Source organism: Suncus etruscus, chromosome 13, assembly GCF_024139225.1.
Source record: "Suncus etruscus isolate mSunEtr1 chromosome 13, mSunEtr1.pri.cur, whole genome shotgun sequence".
NCBI lineage: Eukaryota > Metazoa > Chordata > Mammalia > Eulipotyphla > Soricidae > Suncus > Suncus etruscus.
Genome location: NC_064860.1, coordinates 18484341 through 18509785, shown reverse-complemented (window position 1 = coordinate 18509785; position 25445 = coordinate 18484341). Strand labels below are relative to the sequence as shown.

The following is a 25445-nucleotide window of genomic DNA, read 5'->3' as shown; positions in this document are numbered from 1 at the left end:
AAAGTCATAAAAAAAACCATCAAGAGCACAGCCTTGGTTAAAATAGCATAAAATATGTCAAGGAGTTGGAGAGATAGGAGAGTGGATAAGGCTCTTGCCTTGCATAAGGCCCACTCTGGTTTGATGTATCCCATATGGTCCCTTGAGCAATGCCAGGAGTGATTTCTGAGTGCAAAGCCAGTAATAAACCATGAGCATTGCCAGGTGTGACTCCAAAACCAAAAAATAAAGATGCTTAAAAGATTTTCTGATTTTAAATTTTTGTGTTTTGTTTTGGGGCCACCCCTGGTGCAGGGCTTACTTCTGACTCTGTGCTTGTTGATTACTCCTGGCAGTACTCAGGTGTCCATATGCAGTGCTGGGAACTGAAACTTGGTGTGTTGAATGCAGGGCAAGTGCTTTACCAACTGTGTTATCTTTCCAGCCCTGCAATCATTAATTTAGGGAAGAGCTAGGAAACACATTATAGTGAAATTCATTTAAGCGTGGGTACTTTCATGAATGAGACAAACTGCTCTCACCTTTTCATTCAATTACTGTATAAGTGCTTTCCATTCCACGTGCCAGGTGATCCGTCAAATGGCAGTGAAACAACCAAGTTCCAGGATCTCTAGCATACATTTTTACAGTTTCGTAAACCCCAGGGGGGAGGTTATAAACATCTGAGCAGTACAGTCCAGATTTCTGAACCAGGACAAAAAATACAAGTTAGTCACAAGGCTTTTAACTAACTAGTAGCAGCCACTTCCGTCTTATCATCTGAGATGATCCCAATTCGTAGCCCTGGCTACTGGGCTTGGTTGAAGATAACAGTGACAAAGCTTTGGGGGTCCTGGTGACTTTCCTTTGAGTACAATTGAAGAAAAAGTAACCCCAGCAAACATCAGTGATAAACTGACTCCAGGGAAACCTCTGTGGAGTCCTGTGTCAAGATCATACTAGGCACTAGCCGTGTCTTCAGCTCAGAGAGAAGAAAGCTCTAGATTAGAAGGTCTCACATACCACACTCCATTAGTTTCAAGAGAAATAATTTTCACTAGGGATATTGGGAGAAGTGTATGTGATCATTGCTTGATGTGCGGTAAGTAGAAATGCTCCCGTTGATAGTAAAGAAAGGCATTTGGGGTTACCTACGTTTGTGCATGCTTTTTGGGGTGAGACTGAGGTTAGAGGGCCTTGTTTGTTCATTTATTACCTTAGTAGAGAACCTGATGTGTTTAAAAAACAACCCTATCTCTAGGCCACCTTGACATTGAAAGATAAAGGCAGAGAGCCTGGCTAGGATGGATTAGAAGGAGAAAGACAACTCTAAATTGCTCTGAATACTAAAATGGTAACCATTTAAATAGCGGGAGATGTAGGAGAGAACAGATCAGGATAAAGATCCAGAAAAGTACAACAAAGACTTAGAGGAGAGCCAAAGGCAGGAGATCGGGACAGTCTTCATGGTGTATGGTGAAGTATAACAGAAAATTTAGGTTTTCTATCTATTAGACTTAGGTCTACTATTGATAGTAATTTAATTCCTTTATGGAGGAAGCAATGCCTTCATTTACCTCCAAATATTCGCTAGAAATCTATAACACCTCCAGCTTCCAGTGGCCCTGACTTTTTGTTGCTTAGAGGACTTACAGGGAATGGGGGTTCAATCTTGGGCAAAGGCCAAGAGATGAGAGGAGAAAAGACCAGTCACGGGCCTTGAGAGGTAAAGGGGAGGAGTAGAAGAGTTGGGGTGAAAAGAATAAAGGCAAGCTCCTGAGACCTCTGGAAATAATAGAAGGCAGAAAATTGGAGGACCTCGCTGCTTCCTGTTGGATGCAACTTGAGACTTCTTTTAAGATGAATTTTGTTTCAAAGTTAAAAAAAAATATCTGACCGGGCTGGAGAGATAGCATGGAGGTAGGGCGTTTGCCTTTCATGCAGAAGGTCATCAGTTCGAATCCTGGCGTCCCATATGGTCCCCCGTGCCTGCCAGGAGCAATTTCTGAGCCTGGAGCCAGGAGTAACCCCTGAGCACTGCTGGGTGTGACCCAAAAAACCACACACACACACACACACACACACACACACAAATAGCTGACCAAGATACTGCTGTGTGATGGCAAAAGAAGAGGGCAATATGAAACCAATTTTAAGGGAAAGCTGATGAACTCTTAGGTACAGAGAAATGGAGCCCTAGAACCATAGAATTGAGGAATGACAAGCTATCCTAGCAGCAATTTGTAACTTCAGAGGGAGACTCCTGCTTCCAGTCATCCCAGAGTAGAGTCAGCAGCTACAGTAATTTTACATAATTAAGTTCCACCCAACTAAGAATTTCAGTAACTTGTGACCATGTGTGATAACTTAGAGTCCTTGCAGAATTAGAACTGGTAGCAGCAGACTTCATGGGATCAATAGGGGGTCGTATGTAAGGGAAGGTAAGAGTCAGGGACTCTAGAGTAAAATTGAGGTTCAGATCTGATGTTGTCATCTGATTACAGGATATAGGATATAGTTCATTTTTTATCTTGTTATCTCTTCCTCCCATCATACTAAAAATTACCTATCTTATTGTTTTAGGAGGAAATCCATGCAAAAAACTAAGCCTGACATATAAGTAAGTATTAAATGTTAGCTTTCATTATCATTAGAGAACTAGTGACTATAGAGTCACATCGGTGTAGGATAAGAAATGAGCTTCACACTCTCACATTATTTCAGTGTCCCCAGAACATAACCAAATTGATTACAAACTCCTTGTACCTAGAATGTGGTGTGGATGATGGTATGGATGGGGCCTCAGTTCAGATTTGACTTTTGTTCATTTTTCTCAAGTGCTTTATTTCTATATCCTGCCCCAGACCCTAGTTCACCAGGCACTTGGTGATGCAGTGTTCCCATACTCTTATCTTGTATTCAAAGCTGTGACCATGAAAGTGAGCTGTGTGCAGGTCAGTTTCACTCCCCATGCTAATCAGATACAAATGCACTGCATCGCCCACACGAAATACCAGACCTTCATTATTTGCAAAGACTCTCCCATTAATTGCTATTAGAGAAAGAGAATCAGCTTATTAGAATCAACAATGTTATGCATTTTAAAAACACTTTATATTATAGCAAATATTCTAGGAGTTTTCACAGACTATGAGAAATTTTTATTTTTTTTTTATTTTTGGAGCCACACCCAGCAGTACTCAGGGATCACTACTGGTGTTGAGGTTAAGAATGATATACAGGAAAAGAAAATCTGCCAAAGAAGATGTTTATTTTAAAATAATTCATACTTTGTGGGTATCTCCTCTTCCAATTTCTTTTACATTCCACCTTAATGATCAGAACCTCCCACACCTGGAATGGGTGGGAAGGGGAGTCTGCTTGGTTGGGGAGACAGGTGATAAGGAAGAGAGTTAGAGAGAAAAGGGAGATCAGTAGAGAGAATCAACAAGGAGAACCAGCAGAGAGAATCAATAAGGAGAACCAGCAGAAAGGATCAGCAAAGGGGAGTCAGTCAGCAATGAAGCCGGAAGAGCAGCTGAAAGGGAGACAGAGGCCAAGAGAGCCAGAGAAGGAGCAGAGAAGGAGCTGCTAGGAAAAGGCTTAAGCATAGAAGCCATGTGAGGAAATGTACATGGTGGCCAGGACTGTAAAATAAAGTGGGCTGACTCCTAGAATTCATCTGACAGCTTTATGAATTTCTCTGCCATCACCCTCAACCTTCAGATCCACCAGCCATAGGACCTGCAGGAGCTGGGCCCAGCCAGCTGAGAAAGGCCTCACCACCACACTAACTCTAAGACTCTTTAATTTATATTAAAACAACAATCCTTTTTTAAAAATGGACATGAATATTACTCAAAAAATTAAAAAAAGATATACCATATGATAAAGCAATCTAGTTCTAGATGTCTCTTCCAAGAATATAAAAGTATTTCCAAAAGATTTAGACACACCTGTGTATATGGCAGAATTATTTATAATAGCTAAGATATATGAACAATTCAAGTACTCTGTGATAGGTTGTTAGATAAAGATGATACAAACAGTGGCATATTGTCAATATAAGAAAAGATAAACTATTTTTAAAAGCATAATATTAAAATTTTCTGACACAGAAAACTTAAATGCGATACACATTTGAGGGTCCATTCATGCAGTTTTACTGAGTTGGAGCCTCTTCCCTTTCCTTACTTTTGGTCTGTGGGGTTCTTTTGTATGTCTGCAGCTGATAAGAAAACAATTTATAATAGAGAATGGAAACCTAAATCTTTTACTCATAGTCTTTGCAGCTTTAGGCAAGCACAGTATCTCAACTAACCTGAGTCGACTAGTGTGACCTGGAAACTCTTTGTTAGTGAGTTGGTCGGGGACCTTACCTGATAAGAAAACAATTTATAATAGAGAATGGAAACCTAAATCTTTTACTCATAGTCTTTGCAGCTTTAGGCAAGCACAGTATCTCAACTAACCTGAGTCGACTAGTGTGACCTGGAAACTCTTTGTTAGTGAGTTGGTCGGGGACCTTACCATGCATCTTATTGCTGAGCTTAAAATCATTATTATTCTTGTCTACTTGGCTGGGATCTTTAGCATAGGTATTGATGTTTTCGTCCAAGTACCAGGATTCATTCTCATTAAAGATCATGAAGAGGAGAACCTGGTGAACTAAGCTGGGAGAATCCGGTGAACTAAGCTGGCATTGGCGTCTTTTCGACATACGATAAAGGGCCTATCAGTCCACTGTTAAGATCCTGAAGAGGCAAAACAAGATTAGATATCTGGCCCTCAATTAGACATGGTTGCCAATAATGGCCAAGAGCGGAATACTCTAGCAGGGGTTCTTCTGGGTTCAGAACCATATTGTAGTAATCAGATAATAAGCGTGTGATGAACATGACAAATCATGGTTGCAAGAAGTCTTATCTTCTCACTCCAAAGAGCTGAAGTCAACAAAGAACAACAAACTCCTCAATGGCATTAAAGGCACATTCTTCAGTGGATTAAGCTTCATTTTCCTCTTACATTTTAATTTAATAAACTATGGTTTTCATCAGAATTCTTTGACACTGTTGTTGGTTGGCAGAAAAGTCTAAACAATCTCTGGTACCTGTCCAGGACCTTAGGTTTGTTTACAACTCAATTACTTTAGGGTGCAATGGCCAAGTAGGTTTTTGTTCCAGTCATAGAAGAGCAATGAATAAAAACACCTTCAGAGAGAAGGTTTTTTTGTGGGTGAATATAGAAACTGAAACTTTAGAGTTGAGTATTTGAAAAAAGAAAAATATATTTATTGTATGCTTTTATTTGCCATTCATGACTGAATTTGTTTTACATTATTAGAGGCATTTTATTTTATTTTTTTTCACAAATCTTACACAGTGATATTTAAGGTACACAGTGACAATAAATGAGGGCCTTTTCACCACCAGTGTTGTCCTCCCTTCATCCCTGTTCCCAAGCATATATCCCTTATCTCCCTCCTTTATTCCCCCAGAATGCTAGTGTAACTAAAAGCATATATAGAGCAGCTCCAGATATTTTTACTAGTGGTTTCTTAAAGGTTTAGAGTCAAAGGAGCACTGTAAAAACAATGTTAGAGTGGCAATTATCGTTTGCATGGTCCCACTAAAGTATGGGGGTGATGGAAAGGAAAAACTTTGGCCTAAGTACACGGAGACCCTACCCCTGAAGTTTCCTGACATAAGACCATTTCTAGGCTCCAGGCAAACTAGTTTGTCCAATCCCAGTCATTGTCTGTAGTGCCCATACAGTTATATTTTTCACAGTCTCTGTTGTTGCTATCATATTTCTGTACTGAAGATCCTGGAATATGTATATCCTACATTGAAGTCATGACTGAATTTTAAGCTCCATAGAGCCAGCCTCTGCCACCATGGCTTTTACATGAAAACATATTAACTGCAGTTAGAGCGTCTTCATTTTCTGCAATTAGAGAGTCTTCAGCATTTTTGTCTGGTCTGTACATGTACAGACTTTTTTCTTGTCTTTATTCTCTAAACAATGTAATATAGCACCTATTCACTTAATAATGGGCTGGGTATCATAAGTAATCTAGGGGTGATTTAAAGTGTTCTAAAGGATGCGAATCAGTTAGAATCATTAACTGTTAATAGCAGTGATCTCTTAAGAGGAATGTGTTGAGAGGTTATTTCATCATTGTGTGCATGTCACACAAAAATGGTTAAGTAGGACACACCAAGTTTAAGTGAGAATAATTTCTTGCATCTTTATTCTTAGGTAAATATGGAGATGACAATATTTTCTAGAAGCATCTATGGATTTTGATATCTGAGGGGGTCCTGGAGTAAATCATCTGTGGATATCTAGGGATGACTATACTTTTCTCTCTAAATCAAATCCTGCTCAATGAGATGAAGGGTAGAATATAATTTATATATATGTATATATATATATATAAATGTAGAGCAAGCAAGAAAGATTAAGTTTTAATTATAGTGGCATAGAAGAAGATAGTGAAAAATTTAATATCCACAATGTAAACATGAGCTTCATTCTTTAAATAAAAAGGAGACAAATCCACGGAGGACTGAAACAGAGCAGTGCTTTCTTGGGAACCAGTGCTTCCTTGCAGAAGCTTGACATGAGCATAGCCATTTTAGACTACAGCAGCCATTATGCTGCAAGCCTGTCCTCTAGTTGAACTGTAACTTGAATACTTGTCAGATGGCCATGAAACAATGCAGACCACTAACTGCAAGCCTGAGAAATTCGCTGATGTCATCTAGGCACTCCCTAATGGGATGTTCTGGACAACTTCAGCACAGGAGTTGTTAAGGTTGTACTAGTTACGGGCTAACGTGGAATGTTTGGAAAAAATGTAAAGCGTTGCACACGTGACCCTCCCTTTGCGATTTCTTACTATATAAGCTTTGTTAGTTCTGAAAATAAATGCCACCTTGATCAGAATTTTGCCTTGGTGGTCCCTCTTTTTCCTTCTCATTCTTTTCACAAGTGAAGGCTCTTTCCACAACCGTGAATAAACTGAGGCCGCGGGCTGGCTCAGTGCTTAGGTGACTTAATAGAAAGTTTGATAGATCTAAAGTTTTTATACATCTTTTAAATAAAATATAACCTTTTTTTTTAAAATTATAATTTCCAGGAGAAGACATTAAAAATGTGATTCTCTTTAAACTTAACCTTAATTGGGTTTACAGTTGAGTGATAAAACCATGGTATGCGTTCAAAATTCTCTGACGTAGGTCCAGTTCTTTCAGGAATCTCCCATATGTATGTACGGATGTCTCCTAAAGTAAATAAACAATAGCTGTTTAATAGAATCTTTCAGAGACACACAGATGGCCCACAAGAGAAAAAAAAAGCTCAACATCACTTTTTGTTAGAGAAATAATAAACTTAGTTGGAAACTGGCTTTCTAGTTAGAAACAGATGGAATTTGAAGAGCCAGAGGCTGAGATGGTTGTGAGATAAACTCAGTGGTGAAAAGGCCCCTCAAAGAATACTCCAGGGTTTTGACCTTGGATTCCTGAGACACTGAAGATGGCACCAATGTCTTACACTCTCTGCATTTTCCTCCCCCTTCCTTTTCTTATAGAAATAATACTAAGCTCTAGAAGGCCATTTTAGGGCCTTTGCAAAAGCAAACAGTCACTATTACTAACTGTAAGAAAGAACCAGAGAATTCTGCTCTGGAGGCTGCCAAGGGGCAAGCTTAAAGGAGCTGAGGGGGCCACAGCCCCACCTCACAGTCACACATCAAGAGGAGGCCTCAGGGAGACAAATGAAGACCAGAGTCCCATACCCCAGGTCTGTGAAATTCTCCATGCTTCATGTACCTTGGGTTTGCACTGACCTGTCAGTTTCCTCTCTGAGTTGTCTAAGGTGGAAGGAAGAGCTCTAATTCCCTCCATGTTTAGACATAAGAAAAAATGAAACAATATCTAATGTTAACATTAACATTTACATTTATTTTATTTGGGGGGATTCATAAGAGATTGTGGTTTAGAGTAGAAAAAACTGAAAGAGGGTAGAAAAGCTCCTGTAGAATGGGAGGGGTTCCCTAAGTAGGATGATCTACCATCTTTTCAGACTTGTTGTTTTGTTTTGTTTTGCTTGGGGGGTCACTCATCGTTCTGTGCTCAGGGATCACTCCTGGTGGTTCATAGGAGACAATATGTGAAGCTGAGAAATGAACCAGGTTCAATTACTTTCCTCGTGATTGTTTCAGCTCTTGCTGCCATATCTTACTAGGAGACTGATCCTACTCAATCTCATCAGCTGCGGTATAAATGATTCTTCCTGGAACTGTATTTGATTAAAGTTTTGCTCTGGACACAACTTTACTGGATATTTGCATCTCATGCCTCCATACAAGTGCCCAATGGTCATACAAAGCAAATACCCTGCCCACTGTACTAGCACTTCCGCTCAATTTAGACAAACATTCCCCTCTTCATTTTGGTTTTTTTTTTTCAGTGTCAGTGAATTGTCTCCTAGCTGCTTTATGCTTTTTCATCTATGACTGATGAACTCTGAGGGTAGAGAATCAGGGAAAAAGCCTGACTAGTCTATGATCTCTTTAATTTCCATGGAGAAAGACAACCAGTCCCATTACTTAGTCTATATCTAATGACCAAGGAGGAGAAAGCCCAAAGATCAGCTTTACCCTGTGTCAGTACCTTGTAAACCCAAGTGCTTTTCGTCTTCACTTATTTCTTTTTCATGTGTGAATGTGCTATCGATACACTGTTTGTATAAGACCTTCTTGTATTCGGATCCAAGAAACATCCCAAATTTATCCATAAATATGCTTGTTTGACTTGAAAGAAACAAAATAAACAACACAATGTTCATAATATGAGATTAAATCCTCATCTGGAAGACCTTGTTGACATCAAATAATCATAGCTAGAGACTATTGTATATTAAAAACCTGTTGTCTTAAAAACATTAATTTTGGTAAGATTGTTGGTTATTTAAGGTACAAGAAAATTTTCAGTTTAAATTTTCAGAAAAATTTCAGTTTTTTTCAGTAAGAAAAAAATCACAGAAAATTTCAGAAAAATTTCAGTTTTTTTCAATAAGAAAAAAAAATCACAGAAAGCCATCAAATTTTGCAAGAAAGAGAAAAGATCAAATTAAGGTTCCCAGAATAGTGACTAAAACCATAATGGCAAAAGGGAAAATTATGTAGATGAAGTTATGTTGAATATACTTCTAAATGGTGAGGCAGGATAAGACATATCAATGCCTGGAGTGAAAAGAGAGTAGAAGAAACAGAAGGATTAAGTGTGTAGAAGAGCTGAAGTCCACACACAGCCTGGTATTTAAATGCAGGCCATTAGAGACGATGGAGTGCATATCTCTTTCCTTTTTTCCTTCCCTCCCTCCATCTCTCTTTTTTCTTTCCATTCCCCACCCTTCCCACACACACACATACAGACACACGAAAATCTGGTATTTAATGCTGGTCTTTCTTTAAGAGAGAGGAAATCTCTCTTTCTTTTATATACACACACACAAACACAAAAAGTAAAGATGGAGGATGACAAAACAGCCCCTTCCCAGTTAGAAAAAGGTCACGGCCATACTTCTCTCCTTGAAATCTTTTCAACTCACGCTGCTATGTCTTGTTAGGAGCATAATTCCACATAGTTTCCTCAGCAACAATATAAACAACTTTTTCTTCTTGGACCTGCATTTCCGTAGAGTTTTTCTCTCAACAGTGTTTTACTTGGTATTTGTGTTTCATGCCTCCTTGATAGTGCTCAGAGGCCATACAAACTAGGTCGAATGTTCCAAGAGGTGAATCAGGGAAGTCTATTAAAAGATCTACCTTCAGAGGCCCGAGAGATAACACAGTGGTAGGGTTTTTGCCTTGGATGCAACCAATCCAGGACAGATGACAGTTAGAATCCCTGCATCCCATATGGTCCCAGTGCCTGCCGGGAGTGATTTCTGAGTGCAGAGCCAGGAGTAACGCTGAGTGTGACCCCCCAAAAAAACAACAGCAACAACAACAACAAAAAAGATCTGCCTTAAGATTTCCTTTCTTCATGAAATCATCTCTAAGATATACCTACTTTCGAAACACATATACACACATATCAAAATATGAGGAAGTGGATTCATTCCTTTGACAAATATATAGGTTATTTTCTTTATGCTTTATCTATCTCTAAAATACATTAGTGAGAAAAACGGATAGAAAATCTTTGTCTTTCTAATTTCTATTACAGGACATTGTAGAAAATGCAAATAGATTGAGTTAGCTGTCTTGGAATGTGATCAATACTGTGGATTAAAGAAAAATATTAGAACTGTGGATGAAGAATTGAGAGTTTTACAGAAGAAATGTGTTTTGCAGGGGGTTCATATGAGCAATATTTGATCGAATGATCAGAAGAAACTGATTGAGCATGGAGTTGGAGTGATGAATCGATCAGAAAGAGTAATCAGAGCAGAAGATCAGGTGGAAAGATGGTCAAGTCCAAGGCCTGCTAGGTATGTGTCATTCTGAACTCAGAGGCCTATGTATCTGGAGTGGCATAAGCAATGGCCAGATAACTTCCTTCTTCGAGATCACTGAAAAGTCTGTGGCTCTTGGTTTGTGAAATAAGGTACCATTATGGGATTGGCATCAATGTGTGGCCTGTGGCCCTGTGGCAGGGGAGCTGAAAACAGATGAGCAAGAGTGGAAGGCAGAAACCTGTTAACTGCTGTGAAAAGATGGACAGGAGATAATAGAGTGAATGGCTACAGTCACAGAGCGCCACATGAAAAGTGATGAAAGAAAAGAAGTTTAACCTATGAATAATCCTAATAAAAGCACAACACTACCATAACCAAAAATTCAGCTCCAACCTGACACACTTATGACTGTCACCCATTCCTACCACTAAATTCACTAAATCTCTTCAGTGATGGCTGTGATCATTCACGGTTACTTTTTGTGGAAGGCAGTTTCAAGATTACAGCATTGACAGACTAAAAGGCTAATAGGAAAGGGAATTTGTTCAGAATGAAATTATTCCAGAGCAGTTGACTTAAGGTCTCCACAAATTTGCTGCATGTATGCCTTCCACAAAGGAAGATATTCAGATTCACCTATGGAATCAGGTCTCATGAATAGTGTATTGGAAATGTGAGAAATAACAAATTCAGTGTCTCTCCTTTTTCCTGAAGAAATGAAGGTATTTCCTTGAGTATATATGCCATGTAATTCCTCTCCTCCTCCCACACTTAAAACGTGCCATGAAACATTGTCTCCTGCACACAAGACCACTCCAGGTAGATTTCCATACATATATCCATTTAAGGCTGCAAGACATTCGGGACAAGCAAGGGAATTTAACTCAATGACATGTTTTGGAGTTTAACCCAAAGCTAAAAATAAGATGCTTTATTTATGTAAGAATGAATCATATCAAGGTTATTGGAGTTAGTGGCCAGAGCAACAGTACCAAGGGTAGAGTGTTTGCCTCGCACGCAGCCAACCTGGATTCAATCCTAGGCATCCCTTATGTTTCTCTAAGAACCACCAGGAGTAATTTCTGAGTGCAGAGCCAGGTGTAACCCCTGAGCACTACCTGGTGTGACCACACCCCCCCAAACAAAACAAAGGAAAACAAAACAAAAGATCATGAGTCAACCTCTTACTTTTTGAGTTGAGGAAAATAAGACCACAGAGAAAACTCCTTATCCAATGTCATCAAGATAATTCTTTTAACTGTTAAGTTTGGAATTTAAATCTTCAAATTCTCTATGAATTATTTTTTTACTATACTATACATGACTTCAAAAACCAATGAACAACCCAATCAATAAAATCAAATACCCTATCCAATTACTCCACAAATTTGGTTATAAAGATATGCATGACTTTTCTACTTTACATTTTGCAATAGCTAAAATAAGATATTTATACCAAGAAAACATTTATATGTATTCAGTAAAGTAAATTTAACACAGCAAGCCTATGAGACAATGTTTTATTTATTTAGGTTTTGGGGTCAACCTGGTAATGCTCAGGACTTATTTCTGACGCTATGTTCAGGGATCACTACTGGTGAATTACTTCCAGTGGACTAGGAGATCAAACTCAGGTCAGTCACATGCAAGAGAAATGCCCAACCTGCTGTACTATCCCTCCATCCCCTAAATAATATTTTTAATTGGAAAATTACGCTGTGTCTTTTAAGAATAATCTGTATACTTTTAGCCATAATGGAAGAAATACATTTATGTCTTACAAATGAAATGATCTCTTACATGCCATCTTGTTAGATTCTTGGAAGTCTAGGTCCTCTTTATTCACCTTTAGAGGCTCCCTGGTAAATAGTTTGATATTTTTATCCGAGAGATAGCTAGTATTTTCATCGAAGATCACTCTGGCTCCTAGATAATATTTTAATTGGAAAATTACATTGTGTCTTTTTAAAAAATCTACAATTTTAGCTATATTGGTGTAAATGAATTATGTCTTATGTGCCATCTTGTTAGATTCTTGAAAGTCTGGGTTCTCTTTATCCACCTGTAGAAGCTCCCTGGTAAATACTTTGATACTTTTATCCAAGAGATAGCTAGTATTTTCATCAAATATCACTCTGGCCCCTAGATAATATTTTTAATTGAAAAATTACAGTGTTTTTTAAAAACAGTCTGTACATTTTTAGCCATAATTGAATAAATACATTTATGTCATACACATGAGATTATTGCTTACATGCCATCTTGTTAGATTTTTGGAAGTTTGGATCCTCCTTATCCACCTTTCCAGGCTCGCTGGTAAATAATTGGATATTTTTATTCAAAAGATGGCTTTTATTTTCATCAAATATCTTAGCAAGCAAGAAAATTTCTTTGTCAATTCCTTCCTGTGGATGAGAAGAGAAAGTGGAATAGACATGAAACATGTCTAATGAAACATGGAAGGTCTATCTCCAAAGTCTAGTCAGGACACAGGATTACCCATAACAGGAAATGTGAACACCATAGAAAATGTAATCAAATGCACTTCTTTTTCTTCTTTTTTGATCAACAGTTTACATAAAGTCATGAATCCTAGTGAATAGATCTGTCACAGGTCTAAGAAAATGAGAGGAATATCTACAACATCTTAATTTTCATCTAAGTTCTTAGAGTAGAAACCCATATATATGAGCTCCATAACACAAGGTCATATAATCACTGATGTATGTAGTGGCTTTTCATTAACTTTAATAAGGAAATTAAGTTCAATAAATTATTTTTAATTGTAAAATGTATGTACTGCTAAGGTTCAGAAACAAATGAACTTTTTTTAAGTGGGAGCTGAAATTGTTTAAAAAATAATTTATTTATTTAAACACCATGATTATAATCATACTTGTAGTTGGGTTTCAGTCATAAGAAGAACATCTCCCTTCACCAAGCAACCTTCCATTACCAATGCCCCCATCTCTTACCTCCCCACCCTCCACCTGTATTCAAGACAGGCTTTCTACATCCCTCACTCACTGACATTGTTATGATAGTTCTCAGAGTAGTTAATTCTCTAAATGCACTCACCACTCTTTGTAGTGAGCTTCATATCTTGAGCCAGTTCTTCTGGCCCTTATCTCTGGGAATTATTTCAATGTCTTTAATTTTTCTTAAAGCCCATAGATGAAGGGCCAGAGAGCTAGCACAGCGGTGTTTGCCTTGCAAGCAGCCGATCCATGACCTAAGGTGGTTGGTTCAAATCCCAGAGTCCCATATGGCCCCCAGTGCCTGCCAGAAGCTATTTCTGAGCAGATAGCTAGGAGTAACCCCTGAGCACTGCCGGGTGTGGCCCAAAAACAAAACAAAACAACAACAACAACAGCAACAAAACAACCCATAGATGAGTGAGACTATTTTGTGTGTGTCTCTCTCTCCCTCTGACTAATTTCATTCAGCATAATAGATTCCATGTACTTCCATGTTTAGGAAAATTTTATGACTTCTCTCTCCTGATGGCTGCATAATATTTTATTTTATATATGTATCACAGTTTCTTTAGCCATTCATCTGTTGAAGGGTATCTACCTAGGTTGTTTCCAGAGTCTAGCTGTTGTAAATAGTGCTGTGATGAATATAGGTGTGAGGAAGGGATTTTTGTATTGTATTTTTGCGTTCTTAGAGTATATCCCTAGGAGTGGTATAGCTGGGTCAAATGGGAGCTCAATTTCCAGTTTTTTGAGGAATCTCCATATTGTTTTTTTATAAGGGCTTGACTAGACGGCATTCCCACCAGCAATGAATGAGAGTTCCTTTCTCATCACATCCCTCCCAGCACTGATTATTCTTGTTCTTTGTGATATGTGCTAGTCTCTATAGTGAGAGATGGCACCTCACAAATGAACTTTCTGAGTAAAATGTAAAAATTACTGTAGAATATTCATTAGATGATTTTATATGACTCATTATATAAATGATATTTTGTTCAGTTATATTCATATTTGGGAATTTATAAATTTTATTACATATAAATTATAAAACAGAGAAAACCTTTTCTATAAATACATCTGTTAATCTTCAAGCACAAATTGAGCATCCATTATATGCCAGAGAGAGAAAAGTAGTTATTACAAAGCAATGAACAAACCCTTGCAAGTGCTTTTAAGGACCCAAGACTCTAAAGGAATTGGTAGGGCAATGAAAATAAGTAGTTGGATAAGCTCTAAAAGAAATACAAGTTAGGGACACTTTTCTGAAGGGAAGAAAGGACCTTTAGTCTGTATTTTGAAAATGTATTTTCTTTTGTTTGTTTATTTTAGGGGCAGCTCATCAGCTGTGCTAAGGATTTGCACCTGGCTCTGTTATCAGGGATCATTTTTGAAGGTGCTTGGGGACTGAACCAGGGTGCAAAATCCTTAACTCCTGTACTAGCCCAGATGTGTTCTCTTTTAGCAGGTAAAACAGTGATAAAAGACTACAGACAGCAGACAGAGAAGAAATGCAACAGCAGAGATGGGAATTAGCTCCTTCCTTGCCCCCTTTGGGGACTAACGGGATCACAATTGCTGTGACTGTATGGTGCCAGGGAGGAGACACATAATGGGGATTTCCAGTTCAAGCCATAGGTGATACAGTCTTGAACATAGAGAATGGTCTGTGGAAACAAAAGGAAGAGACCTCAAGGTATATTGAAGTGGAAGGAGAGTGGGATAGAGCCCAGGAGATTGAGGGCCAGAGATTTTGGTGTCTGTTATGAGACTGCGGGAATGGGAGGTGAGGGTAGCAGAGTGGGTGGTGAGATGAGGGATTTGGTGATAGAATATTCAGGCTCCATCAATTCTGGTGTCAGTGTTTGGAAACTGAAGAAAGGAAAAGTGTTGCCATAAAAGAGGAAGAGACAAGAAAGGATAACCCTTTCCAGAGGATGAGGAAGGGATCCAGAGAGCTAGAATGGGACTAAGGTGCTTGCCTTTCATATGGCAGACCCTGGTTCAAGTCCCCAGCATCGCATATGGTCCCCATAACATCTTCAGGAGTGATCTCTGAGCACAGAGAAAGTAAGCCCTGAGCACAACTGGGTGTGACCTAAACCAAATATAAAGAAACTAAACCAAACCAAAGCAAACCAAACAAAGAGTGATGAAAAGTTTAGATAATTCCAGGTAAGAGACTTCTGGAGGGTTTGACACAGAGGAGCATTCATCAGACAGAGGAAGGCTCTATTCTGAGTGGAGGGTCCCTAGGCACAGAGAAGGTGAAAACACATATTGTCAGGTTACCTTTCCTCACAGTGTGATGACAATCCTGTGTGATGTCTCACTGAGGTCCGGTTCGACACAACCCATGGCTCACCTGTTTGCCATTTTTTCCAAGTGTTCCGGGTTTGCACACTAGCAGAGGCCCTATAAGCCCACTGTTAGTGTCTTTGACCCAATCCACTGATGAGTAATATAGCCATGTCAGGCACTGGGGGTCTGAGTCTGTAGGACCCACTTCAACTGGTACTTCCCAGGTATAGACGAAAGTTGAGCCAGGATTCACATGTGAAGAGGGTGAAGGTGTGCCTAGGAAGAACAGAGCATTTTCAAAATGGGGCCCAGGATCAAAGGACCCTAGATACCAGAATGGGAGATCTGAGAATGAGGACTATATGGTGCTTGGTGACAAGTTATGGGAGTAGGAAGGAATTCATGCACTTTAACTCAGGACACAGCAGTTATTGGGAACATGGTCTGCACATGTCCATGGACTGAACATGGTCCTAAAAAGTGTATTTTTCATTGATCTCGTATTGGGGTGTGGCTCATAAAGCCCTCCTGAAACTCTACTTACTTCCTTCAAAGATTTGGTATAATGTGCCCTCGTTGTTTTTGTCGTATTTTAACCCTTGAGCTTGGATGCTAAGGGCCACAGAAGCCTCATTGTAGAAGATGACCTTGACGACCTGTCCCATCTCTGCCTTCATGACAGGACCTAAAACCCAGCAGATTTAGTACTTGTGCTTTACATTGTTGTCAACATGGTAGACATGATCATTGAGCTGTTTAACTGGAGAAAGCTAGAAGAAGTAAAAGTAGGAACCAGAGGTGAATCCAATTGCAAGAAGTCTAAGTCATTTGGGAACCTAAAAAAATCACTCCGAATCACAAAATTCTAAACTGTACAGGTTCACAGGGATAAAAATGATACCTAAAAATTGAGTGAATTTTGGGGCTTGAGATATAGTACAGCAGATAGGACTCTTACCTTGCATGTGGCTGACTCAAATTCAATCCCTTGCATCCCACAATGTTCCCTGAGCACTGTTAGGAACAATTCCTCAGCACAGAGCCAGGAATAACCCCTAAATATTGTCAGCTGTGGGCCCATCCCTCAAATTGGGTGAATCCAGATTATAAATTGCCTTCATAAGACTATAAGATGACACCTAAGATCTTTAATAGGATTGTATAAGAAATTCTGATTATGTAGAATTGCGTAAATTGTCTTTATAAACCCATAAACTATGAATGGCATTTTACCAAGTATTCCAAAGTGTTTGGAAGGAAGCATCTGTGTATTCATGGAAAACAAATTTTGCATAAGTTCCTTCAATTCTGGTTGAGTTTTGTTCAAAATAAAGACAGGATTTGCTGCAAAATAAAGTAGATAAACAAACTTAAAAATTTATAGTAGTCATGTGAAAAGAAAGTAAGACCTGGCATAAGTTTAAGATATTTCTACATTCATTCCTTATTATAAAAGCAGTGCATGTTCATTATAAGAATTTGGAAAATAAGGAAAAAAGACCAAAAATGAAGATTAAAATGACAGTCAACATTTGCTATGGCAATCTATCTGGTCTTTTGTCAATGCATCGATGTACAAATATCTATGTCTGTAGCTTAGTGGTTATATACAGACTTTCTTTTGATTTTATGTTTGTTTCCTTTTGTTCTTTTCATGTTTCTTGAACACAACCAGCTGTGTTCAGAGATTACTCCTGATGGTGCACTAGGGTCCCTATCTGGTACTGGGAATCAAACTGGAGTGAGCCATGGACAAGGCTACCACTGATCACTAGTACTTTTTCTCTGGCTCAGCATGTAATTACTGGCCACTTTTAAAAATAAAATGATAAATGCTGGCATCTCCATCACTTAAGTGGAGGATCTGATTAAAAGGTAAACAAACTAAAATAAGAAAATCTACAGAGTTCTGCATAAAGATGTTTTGGTCCAACATAATTCCAAACTCTGCTACTTTTAGATATTTGGGCAATAGCGTGGCCTTTGGGGGCTTTTATTTATTTATTTATTTTTGGTTTAAAAATATAACAAAATGATAATAATCTCTACTCTGCCTGATACTAAATTCTTGAACTTTTTTTTTTTTGACACATAGACCAAAAGCAATGAAAGTCAGAGATGCCAGTCTAAAGAATACTAGTCATGATATCCAAGATTCTTTTTACTTCCTTTAAAATTCTTGGAGAGAGAGTGAAAGAGAGATAAAGAGAACGAGAGAGAGAGAAAACTTTGCAGATGGGTGGCCTGAGTTTGATCCCTGGTGAACATGGTTTCTTGAGCACTCTTAGAAGCATTCATCACACAAAGAGCCAGAAGTAGCTGCGGAGCATTTTCAAAACAGTCTTCAAACCAAAAACATTTTTAAAGAAACTAAACATCTCCATATTTCTTGACATAAAGAAACATGTCTTTATAGAGTCTATCCATGTCTCACGAACCAGATGCACCCTAGAGCATAGGAACTGCAAAGGAATTTGGGAAATCAGGTGCCTTAGAGGACCAGCCTGGAATCCCAAGGATTTTTGTTTCTTTTTCTTTTTCTTTTTCTTTTATTTTTGGTTTTTGGACCACACCCGGTGACACTCAGGGGTTACTTCTGGTTATAAGCTCAGAAATTGCTCCTGGCTTGGGGGACCATATGGGATGCAGAGGAATCAAACCGCGGTCTATCCTAGGCTAGCATGGGCAAGTCAGAAGCCTTACCACTTGCATCACCACTCCGGCCCCAAGGATTTCATTTCTAAGACAGACTGACTTACCTCTTCTCCCACGTAGTATGTTAGGGGCACAAGATTATTTTTAAAAGCTTAGCATACATGAGCAGGAGGCTTGCTGGAGTGAACAAACATGTACTGTTTGGGGGCTTTTCTTTATTCTTTTGGAAATTTTTTTGATAGAGCTCTGCAGTCTACCATTGCATATAGTCCATGTGGACACCATTATAAATCAACACCTGTGGACTATGTATTGAATATACTGAGCTTATGTACAGTGTATATGAATCATGCTGAGCTACCATCAGTTCACTATTAAAAGTCCAGTGCTTTCAGAAGAGAAGGCATTGTTAATGGTTACAGCCTTGGAAGTTCTCTCACTGTCTCATTCAAAAGGTTTATCTCCTTACCGTGTACCAAACAGCCCAGCATCCATTTTCCTGGGCCCTGGGCTACCATGATGGCATCTTCCAGAAATGAAGAGTATAGGGCAATGGTGTCCTTTCTTTGATAGTGAGAGATCAGAGTCTGTCCATGGAAATAGACCGGGTGGACATCAATGACTCCACCCAGACCAACCAAGAACCAGTGGACCCGGTCTTCCACACACATGGTGAGATCAGGCAGATTTCCATACACGAATCCATTTATTGCTAAAAACAAAGATAAGTGAGAAATTAAGGTAGAATAACAAATGCCCCCCCCACAGACACACACAACGAACATGAGAACAGTATTTAGTAGGAAATAAATACATTGAGTGGGCAGAGGAGTAGAGCAGGAAGGGGCAATGTCTATGGTGGAGAAAAGTGTTCAACTGGGAGGAAAAGACTATGCTAAAAGGTGGTGAAATGTTATGTATGAAATCCTGTCAGTAATAGTACTGTAAACTACAGTGCAAAAATTTATATAAAAAGCACCCTTTCAGAAGCAGATTGGTGGGAGACAAATAGAGGTGGGTGGGGACATTGGTGGAAGGAAGTTGAACATTGCAGAAGGAATTAGTGTTGAGATATTTTATGCCTATATCCCAATCAGGAATAATTGTGTAATATCATGGTGACTATATAAATTTATTTAAAATAAATGTATGTGAACCTGTCAAGCATGGCTAAAGGAGATATAATCTGAGCACTATCTTATTACATAAATCTCATCATCTGAACATGGGGATTTGCAAGTGTAACCTGTAACAAAAGTTGAGCAAAGAAAAAGATCATATATAATTTTAATGCTGAGAAGCTACAGGACCAAGAAAAGAAAAAGTAAGCTGAACAGAAATGAAAGGGGAGGGCCCGAAGAGATAGCACAGAGGCGTTTGCCTTGCAAGCAGCTGATCCAGGACCAAAGGTGATTGGTTCAAATCTTGGTGTCCCATATGGTCCCCTGTGCCTGCCAGGAGCTATTTCTGAGCAGACAGCCAGAAGTAACCCCTGAGCACCGCCGGGTGTGGCCCAAAAACCAAAAAAAAAAAAAAAAAAAAAAAAAAAAAAAAAAAAAAAAACGAAAGGGGAAGGATAGAAAGTGGAGGTTAAGTCTTTGTTCTTCATAATATTTATTATCATAGAAGAGTCTTCCTACTCTTTTGCTGTTTGATTTTGATCAATATCAGGATTTTGGAAAAAATATAAAATAAAAATAAAATATAAAATAAAATATGGGGTGGGTGGGTGTTTGAAATCTTAGGTCTGAGCCCTGATGCTGAAAGAATAAAAAAGAAAGAAAAAGAAAGAGAAAGAAAAGAGAGAAAGAGAGGGAAAGAGAGAGAAAGGGGAAAAAAGGAAGGAATAAAGATAAAAGGAAGAAATAAAAAAAGGAAAAATGTAAATATAAAAGGAAGGAAAGGGAGGAGAGGGAAGAAGAGAGGAATATAAAGGAAGGAAGAAAATGGGAAGAAAGGGAAAGAAGAAAGAAAAGGAGAGAAAGGAAAGTATAAAAAGAAGAAAGAAAATGAATGGAATATTAAAAATTGATTTAAACATGAACAAAGGAAATTGCTAATTAGAGAGAATAACAAAAGTTACAATCATAGGATCTAATTAATAAAAAATATTTCTTTTGGTCTTACAGGGCATTAAATTGCTTTTCTGGAAGTCAGGATCACTGGTATTAACTTGGGCACAGTCAGTGTAGGCGGCAGCAATACTGTCATTGACATACCAGCTTTGGTTTTCATCGACTATAGATAACAGAAGAAAAAAAATACTTGTCGATGCCTTTTTCCTGGTCTCCAATCAGTGTGTCTGAAACAAAAAGGAACCAAAGTTTAATGATGTTCTCTACCATCAATATTTTTGCTACAAGAAAACCGGTAGGTTTAAATGAGTCATGAAAAAAAAAACTCAAAGTCAGATTTATACCTTAGCTGGGAGAACTTTAAAAAAAAAATTTAGCAAGGAGCTTTTCCATTTGTTTCTTTCCTCTAGAGAAACCCATTGGCTGTCAGAGAAAAGTGTCAGTACTTTAAGATGGAGAGTGAACTTTTTCTGGGGTTTCACTACCACCTGCTGATGGACCTGCCTTACTGGGCTGACCTAAACTCAGCATCCCCATCTAGTGCCAAGAATCCAAAAAGGCAATTTTCTTTCATTTGAGACACCCAAGTCCAGGCAAATGAGAACATAGTGGGCAACAAAACTGCAACGTAACTAGAAATGAGAAGGAACACCAACCCCTGATATTTGCCACCACAGTGAGATTTGATGAATAAGATTTGATAAATGTTACCTTTTTTACATATCATCATCGGTCCAATAAGTCCTGAAGCCAAGTCTCCCTCGGTCTCAACGTGGGAGTGGTAAATTCTGGTCACACAGTTGCTGTCATTGGGGCCAGGCCCTTGATTTTCCTCAACATACCACTTATAAGTGTACTGCTCCTGTGGACCCACACTGTCATCCTTCTTTTCCAAGCCGTAGGCTTTGTCAGGGTAGAGAGCACCTGGAAAATATAACCTGCTCTGTGGTCCCCAAACATTTGGACATTTCTTCTTAATCTGCTAAATCATTGGTGTATTTTTCATAATAAAGTGTGCATTTCCCATCACTCCTCTCTGCCTGGAAATCCATTAATTGACTTTCACTCAATCTCAGATTGGCCAGTCTCTTATATTAAAAAGGAATAAGGCCTGTACAAGATGAACAGGGTGGGTGTGCTCTTAAAGGGTGCATATTCTTTCTCTTTTTCTTTATTTCTTTGGGTTTTTTTGGGGGGTGGGGTGGGGGGGAATGGGAGCACACCTGGCAGCCCTCAAGGGTTACTTTTGGGCTCTGTGTTCAGGAATTACTCCTGCCGGTTCATATGGGGACCATATGGGATGCTGGGGATCAAACCCCGGTTAGTCACAGGCAAAGCAAATGTCCTACCCATTGTACTCTCTCTCCAGCCCTGGTTTATCTTTTTTATGTAAGTACAATGCTCTTAGACTTCAGAAATACAAAAGTCTAAGCTCCAGGGTTTGTCTTATTCTTTAAGTCTATGTTTTCTCTTAAACACGTATCTCCCTTGAATGTGTCTATGTCTCTTTGCTTGTGATTATTTTCAGCTCTGGTGAAGCTCTTACGTTCACTTTTGAACATATATTTTCCTTTCTTTCTCTTCCCTTAAATCTTCTTTCTTATACAACCACCATGAAATAATGTTATTATTCATGATTGGGTTTCAGGCAATGTTTCAACACCAATCCCTTCACTTCCCTCCACAAGTGTTCCCCCAAACCCCCACTTGCCTCCCACTAGTCTGCCTCTACAAGAGGTAGTTTTAATATATATTCATATATATATATATATAAATATTGACACTGTGGTTTACAGGACAGTGTTGGCAGGATTTAATACATAACACTTTACCCCCTTTCAGCACCATCTCCTCCTCTCAGTTGGATGCTTCTCTCCACCATAGACATTTAATATTCTCACCCCTGTCCTATCCTCCAGCCTTCTCAATATCTCTCTCATCTTTCTAAGTAAAATGATCTTAATTCACTAAAAAATAAAATAACATAAAGAAAGAAGTAATTTTATAAAGAAAAGAAAGACTACAAGGGTTTCTTCTCTCTTTTCTTCTCTTGTAAGTTAGACTTGTCACATAGGATCTCAAAAATATCTGTGTGGTGACTTGTCACCCCTGGGAACCTGTAGGCAATCTCTACAGTTTTCCTCTGAGTCTAACACCTTGACCTCACTCATTTCTTTATCTCTTAGAATTGTGCCCATCATTTCCAGTTTTGAGGACTGGCCTACTAAAAATTCTAGACAAATCCCACCCCCCAAACTGTCACAGGTTAAGCTTTTCATCCTTGACCTCTCTTCCTATACCTTGGTGAACACAGGAACCTTTTCTGTGGGCTTTCTTTCCACTTCCTTTCTCTAACACTCTATCAGGTCACTGGGAGACATGATGGCCTTTTGAGACGTCTAATGATTTATCTCTTTCTTAATAACTTCCCAGAAGAAATGGAATGTAGTGGGAGAATATTTCTGCCAATCAATTACTACTCATTGATTTCTTTTTAAAATTTAGGTTATTAGACTGCACCCAATTGTTCTCAGGGCTTGCTGATTTCTGGCTCTGTAGTCAGAGATCACTACTGATGGTGCTCAGGATATCATATGCAGTGCCAGGGATAGAACCTTGGTTAGCCACGTGCAAAGCAAATACTGGACTCACTATACTATTGGTCCAACCCATTGGCCTATTTATTTCTATGTATGTGGAAAAACTTGCTTTCTTCCTAGGAATAAAAGGGTGATTATTCATGTAAGAAGATAAATTCTAAAAGGACTGTTTTGAGAATAAAATAAAATGCATGAAAGGATAAGCCATAAAGCCACAGCAGGAAGAGTCTTTGTTCACCTCCATTGACTTTTAGTCCATCACTATATCTCATTTTTTCTGTGGTAGCTGGATCCTGCTTCCATCAATAGAAGCTTGGGAGAGTAAATTGAGAGAAATGACTTACCTTCATATTTCTTGTAGTAGGATTGCCCATGTGGATGACAACTAAAGGATCTGGAAGCATTGTTTTTTACATGCACGTAAATAACATCTCCAGTTTCTGCCTGAATAACTGGGCCCAAAAATCCTATCCAGGATTCTTTTTCAATGACAGTTTGAAATGTATCATTGGTATACTGAACATATGTTGCCTTTTTATAAGTACATCCTATTTGACTTTTGCATTGGTTGAGTTTGGACTGAAACTCTCTGTCCAAAAGAAACAAGGAGAAAAATGAAGAAGAAACTGAAACAAGTTTGGATTGGAAGGAGAAAAAGAGAACGAAATATGAAGAAACATAAAGTGAGATGCTTTAACAGAACTCTAAGAGAACTTGGACAGAGGAGACTGCTAAGGGAGTGATAAAATGTTTCATTCATGAGAATGTGAGACTGTTGGATGAAAATAGCAAACACAAATAAATCAATAGAATGGGCAACATTTTGGTTTAAAAGACAAATCAGATTGTTCTGACTGTTAAAAAGCTTTGTGGTGTTTAAAAACATTTTTCTTCTTTTATTTTTTATTTTTCAGTTTTGAGGCCACAGTAGGTGGCTCTCAATGTTTTCTCCTGGTTCTGTGAACTAGGGGTATCTCTGGTAGCTTTCAAGGAACTGTATGTGATGCTGGGTATTGAAGAGTTGGTTGTATACAGGGCACTCCTTCTGCCTCCCTTTCCTCATGCTTACCACCTTGACAGACACATTACAAAGTCTTTAGTGGTTGCACTTTAGATCTCATCTTTTAGTTGTTGTTGAGCTTTGAAATATAACTATACCATTCTCCCACATCACCTATAACAGAAGCTCCACCTGTCCCCCCCATTACTTTCCTTCCTCATCTTTTCATTTCAACCCTGTTAACTTTTCTTCTCTTTCCTTCTCCTAAGCTCAGGGATCAGGAATGATGTAGGCATCCTTCCTTTTCTACATTACATTTCCCTAGGATGAAGAGATTTCTGATGTATCTTAACATCTATTTTCCAGGCCTTGACAGTACAGGACAAATGGTCTCACATCAGAGTATCTATGATATTCTCCATTGGCCTGTTCTCCAAGAGTGACAAGCACCAGTGTTCTCTTCTGATGCAACTCTTTCTGGTGTAAAAAGATCACTTACCCATCTTCTGCAAAAGACTTTCAACACTGACCATATTCTTCTCGTCAGGAGCATAATTCCAATGGATTTCCTCAATGCAGATATAGTAGTGCCTGTCTTTTGCCCAACTTGAACAGCTAATAAGAATCAGAAAGGTTGGGGCCGGTGAGGTGGCGCTAGAGGTAAGGTGTCTGCCTTGCAAGCGCTAGCCAAGGAACGGACCCCGGTTCGATCCCCTGGTGTCCCATATGGTCCCACCAAGCCAGGGGCAATTTCTGAGCGCATAGCCAGGAGTAACCCCTGAGCATCAAATGGGTGTCACCCAAAAAAACAAACAAACAAACAAACAAACAAACAAACAAAAAAGAATCAAAAAGGTCAATGGTAAAAGGACTTCCATTGTTATGCCCTGAGCCTTCAGAGATTGGGTAATGCTTATTTTCTTTTATAGTCAGTTTTCTGCCTTCATATTTCGTCACTAAGTTTTGATTGCATAAGAGCTGATCAGGTGCTTTATCCATATGTATATCTTTTCCCTTGCAAATGTATTGCATTTCACAGGTCAGGCCAAGTGACAGACTGTACAACCCTTGGGGAATTCTGGCTCTGAGCGAGTGTGCTGCGACCAGTGTACAGCTTGAATAGGTAGCTGTCTGCCTGCTGCCATCTCCAAACAAGGAGATTCTTTTGCTCTGTCATAGCATTTGTCTTGTTTTCAGTCTTCATGTTCTTCCTAGCCTGGGTTATCCTACATATACCTCCTGGAGTCTTGTCCACATATTACTTTTCATAAACTGTTTCTCTAGATTCCTGAAATGAGTTGATCTATAGGTCCTTTTAGAAAAAAAAAATCAATTACTCAGGACCATCCTGGAAAACTACTTCTGTCCAGTGAAAAGTGGTATCACC

The 25445-nt window shown here is 38.8% G+C and overlaps 1 protein-coding gene across 1 annotated transcript; it reads right to left on the bottom strand.

The window, feature by feature from the left end:
* Positions 1 to 525: 525 nt before the first annotated feature.
* On the bottom strand, positions 526 to 24936 carry LOC126025739 (ceruloplasmin-like). Its single transcript, XM_049785521.1, is given in 18 exon segments — positions 526 to 684; positions 2886 to 3031; positions 4510 to 4670; positions 4702 to 4733; positions 7162 to 7268; positions 8661 to 8800; positions 9573 to 9776; positions 11085 to 11301; positions 12707 to 12857; positions 15793 to 16004; positions 16273 to 16419; positions 18853 to 19095; positions 20511 to 20646; positions 20648 to 20685; positions 21170 to 21382; positions 23403 to 23645; positions 24558 to 24673; positions 24893 to 24936. Coding segments are annotated over 18 exon segments (2709 nt in total).
* Positions 24937 to 25445: the final 509 nt, after the last annotated feature.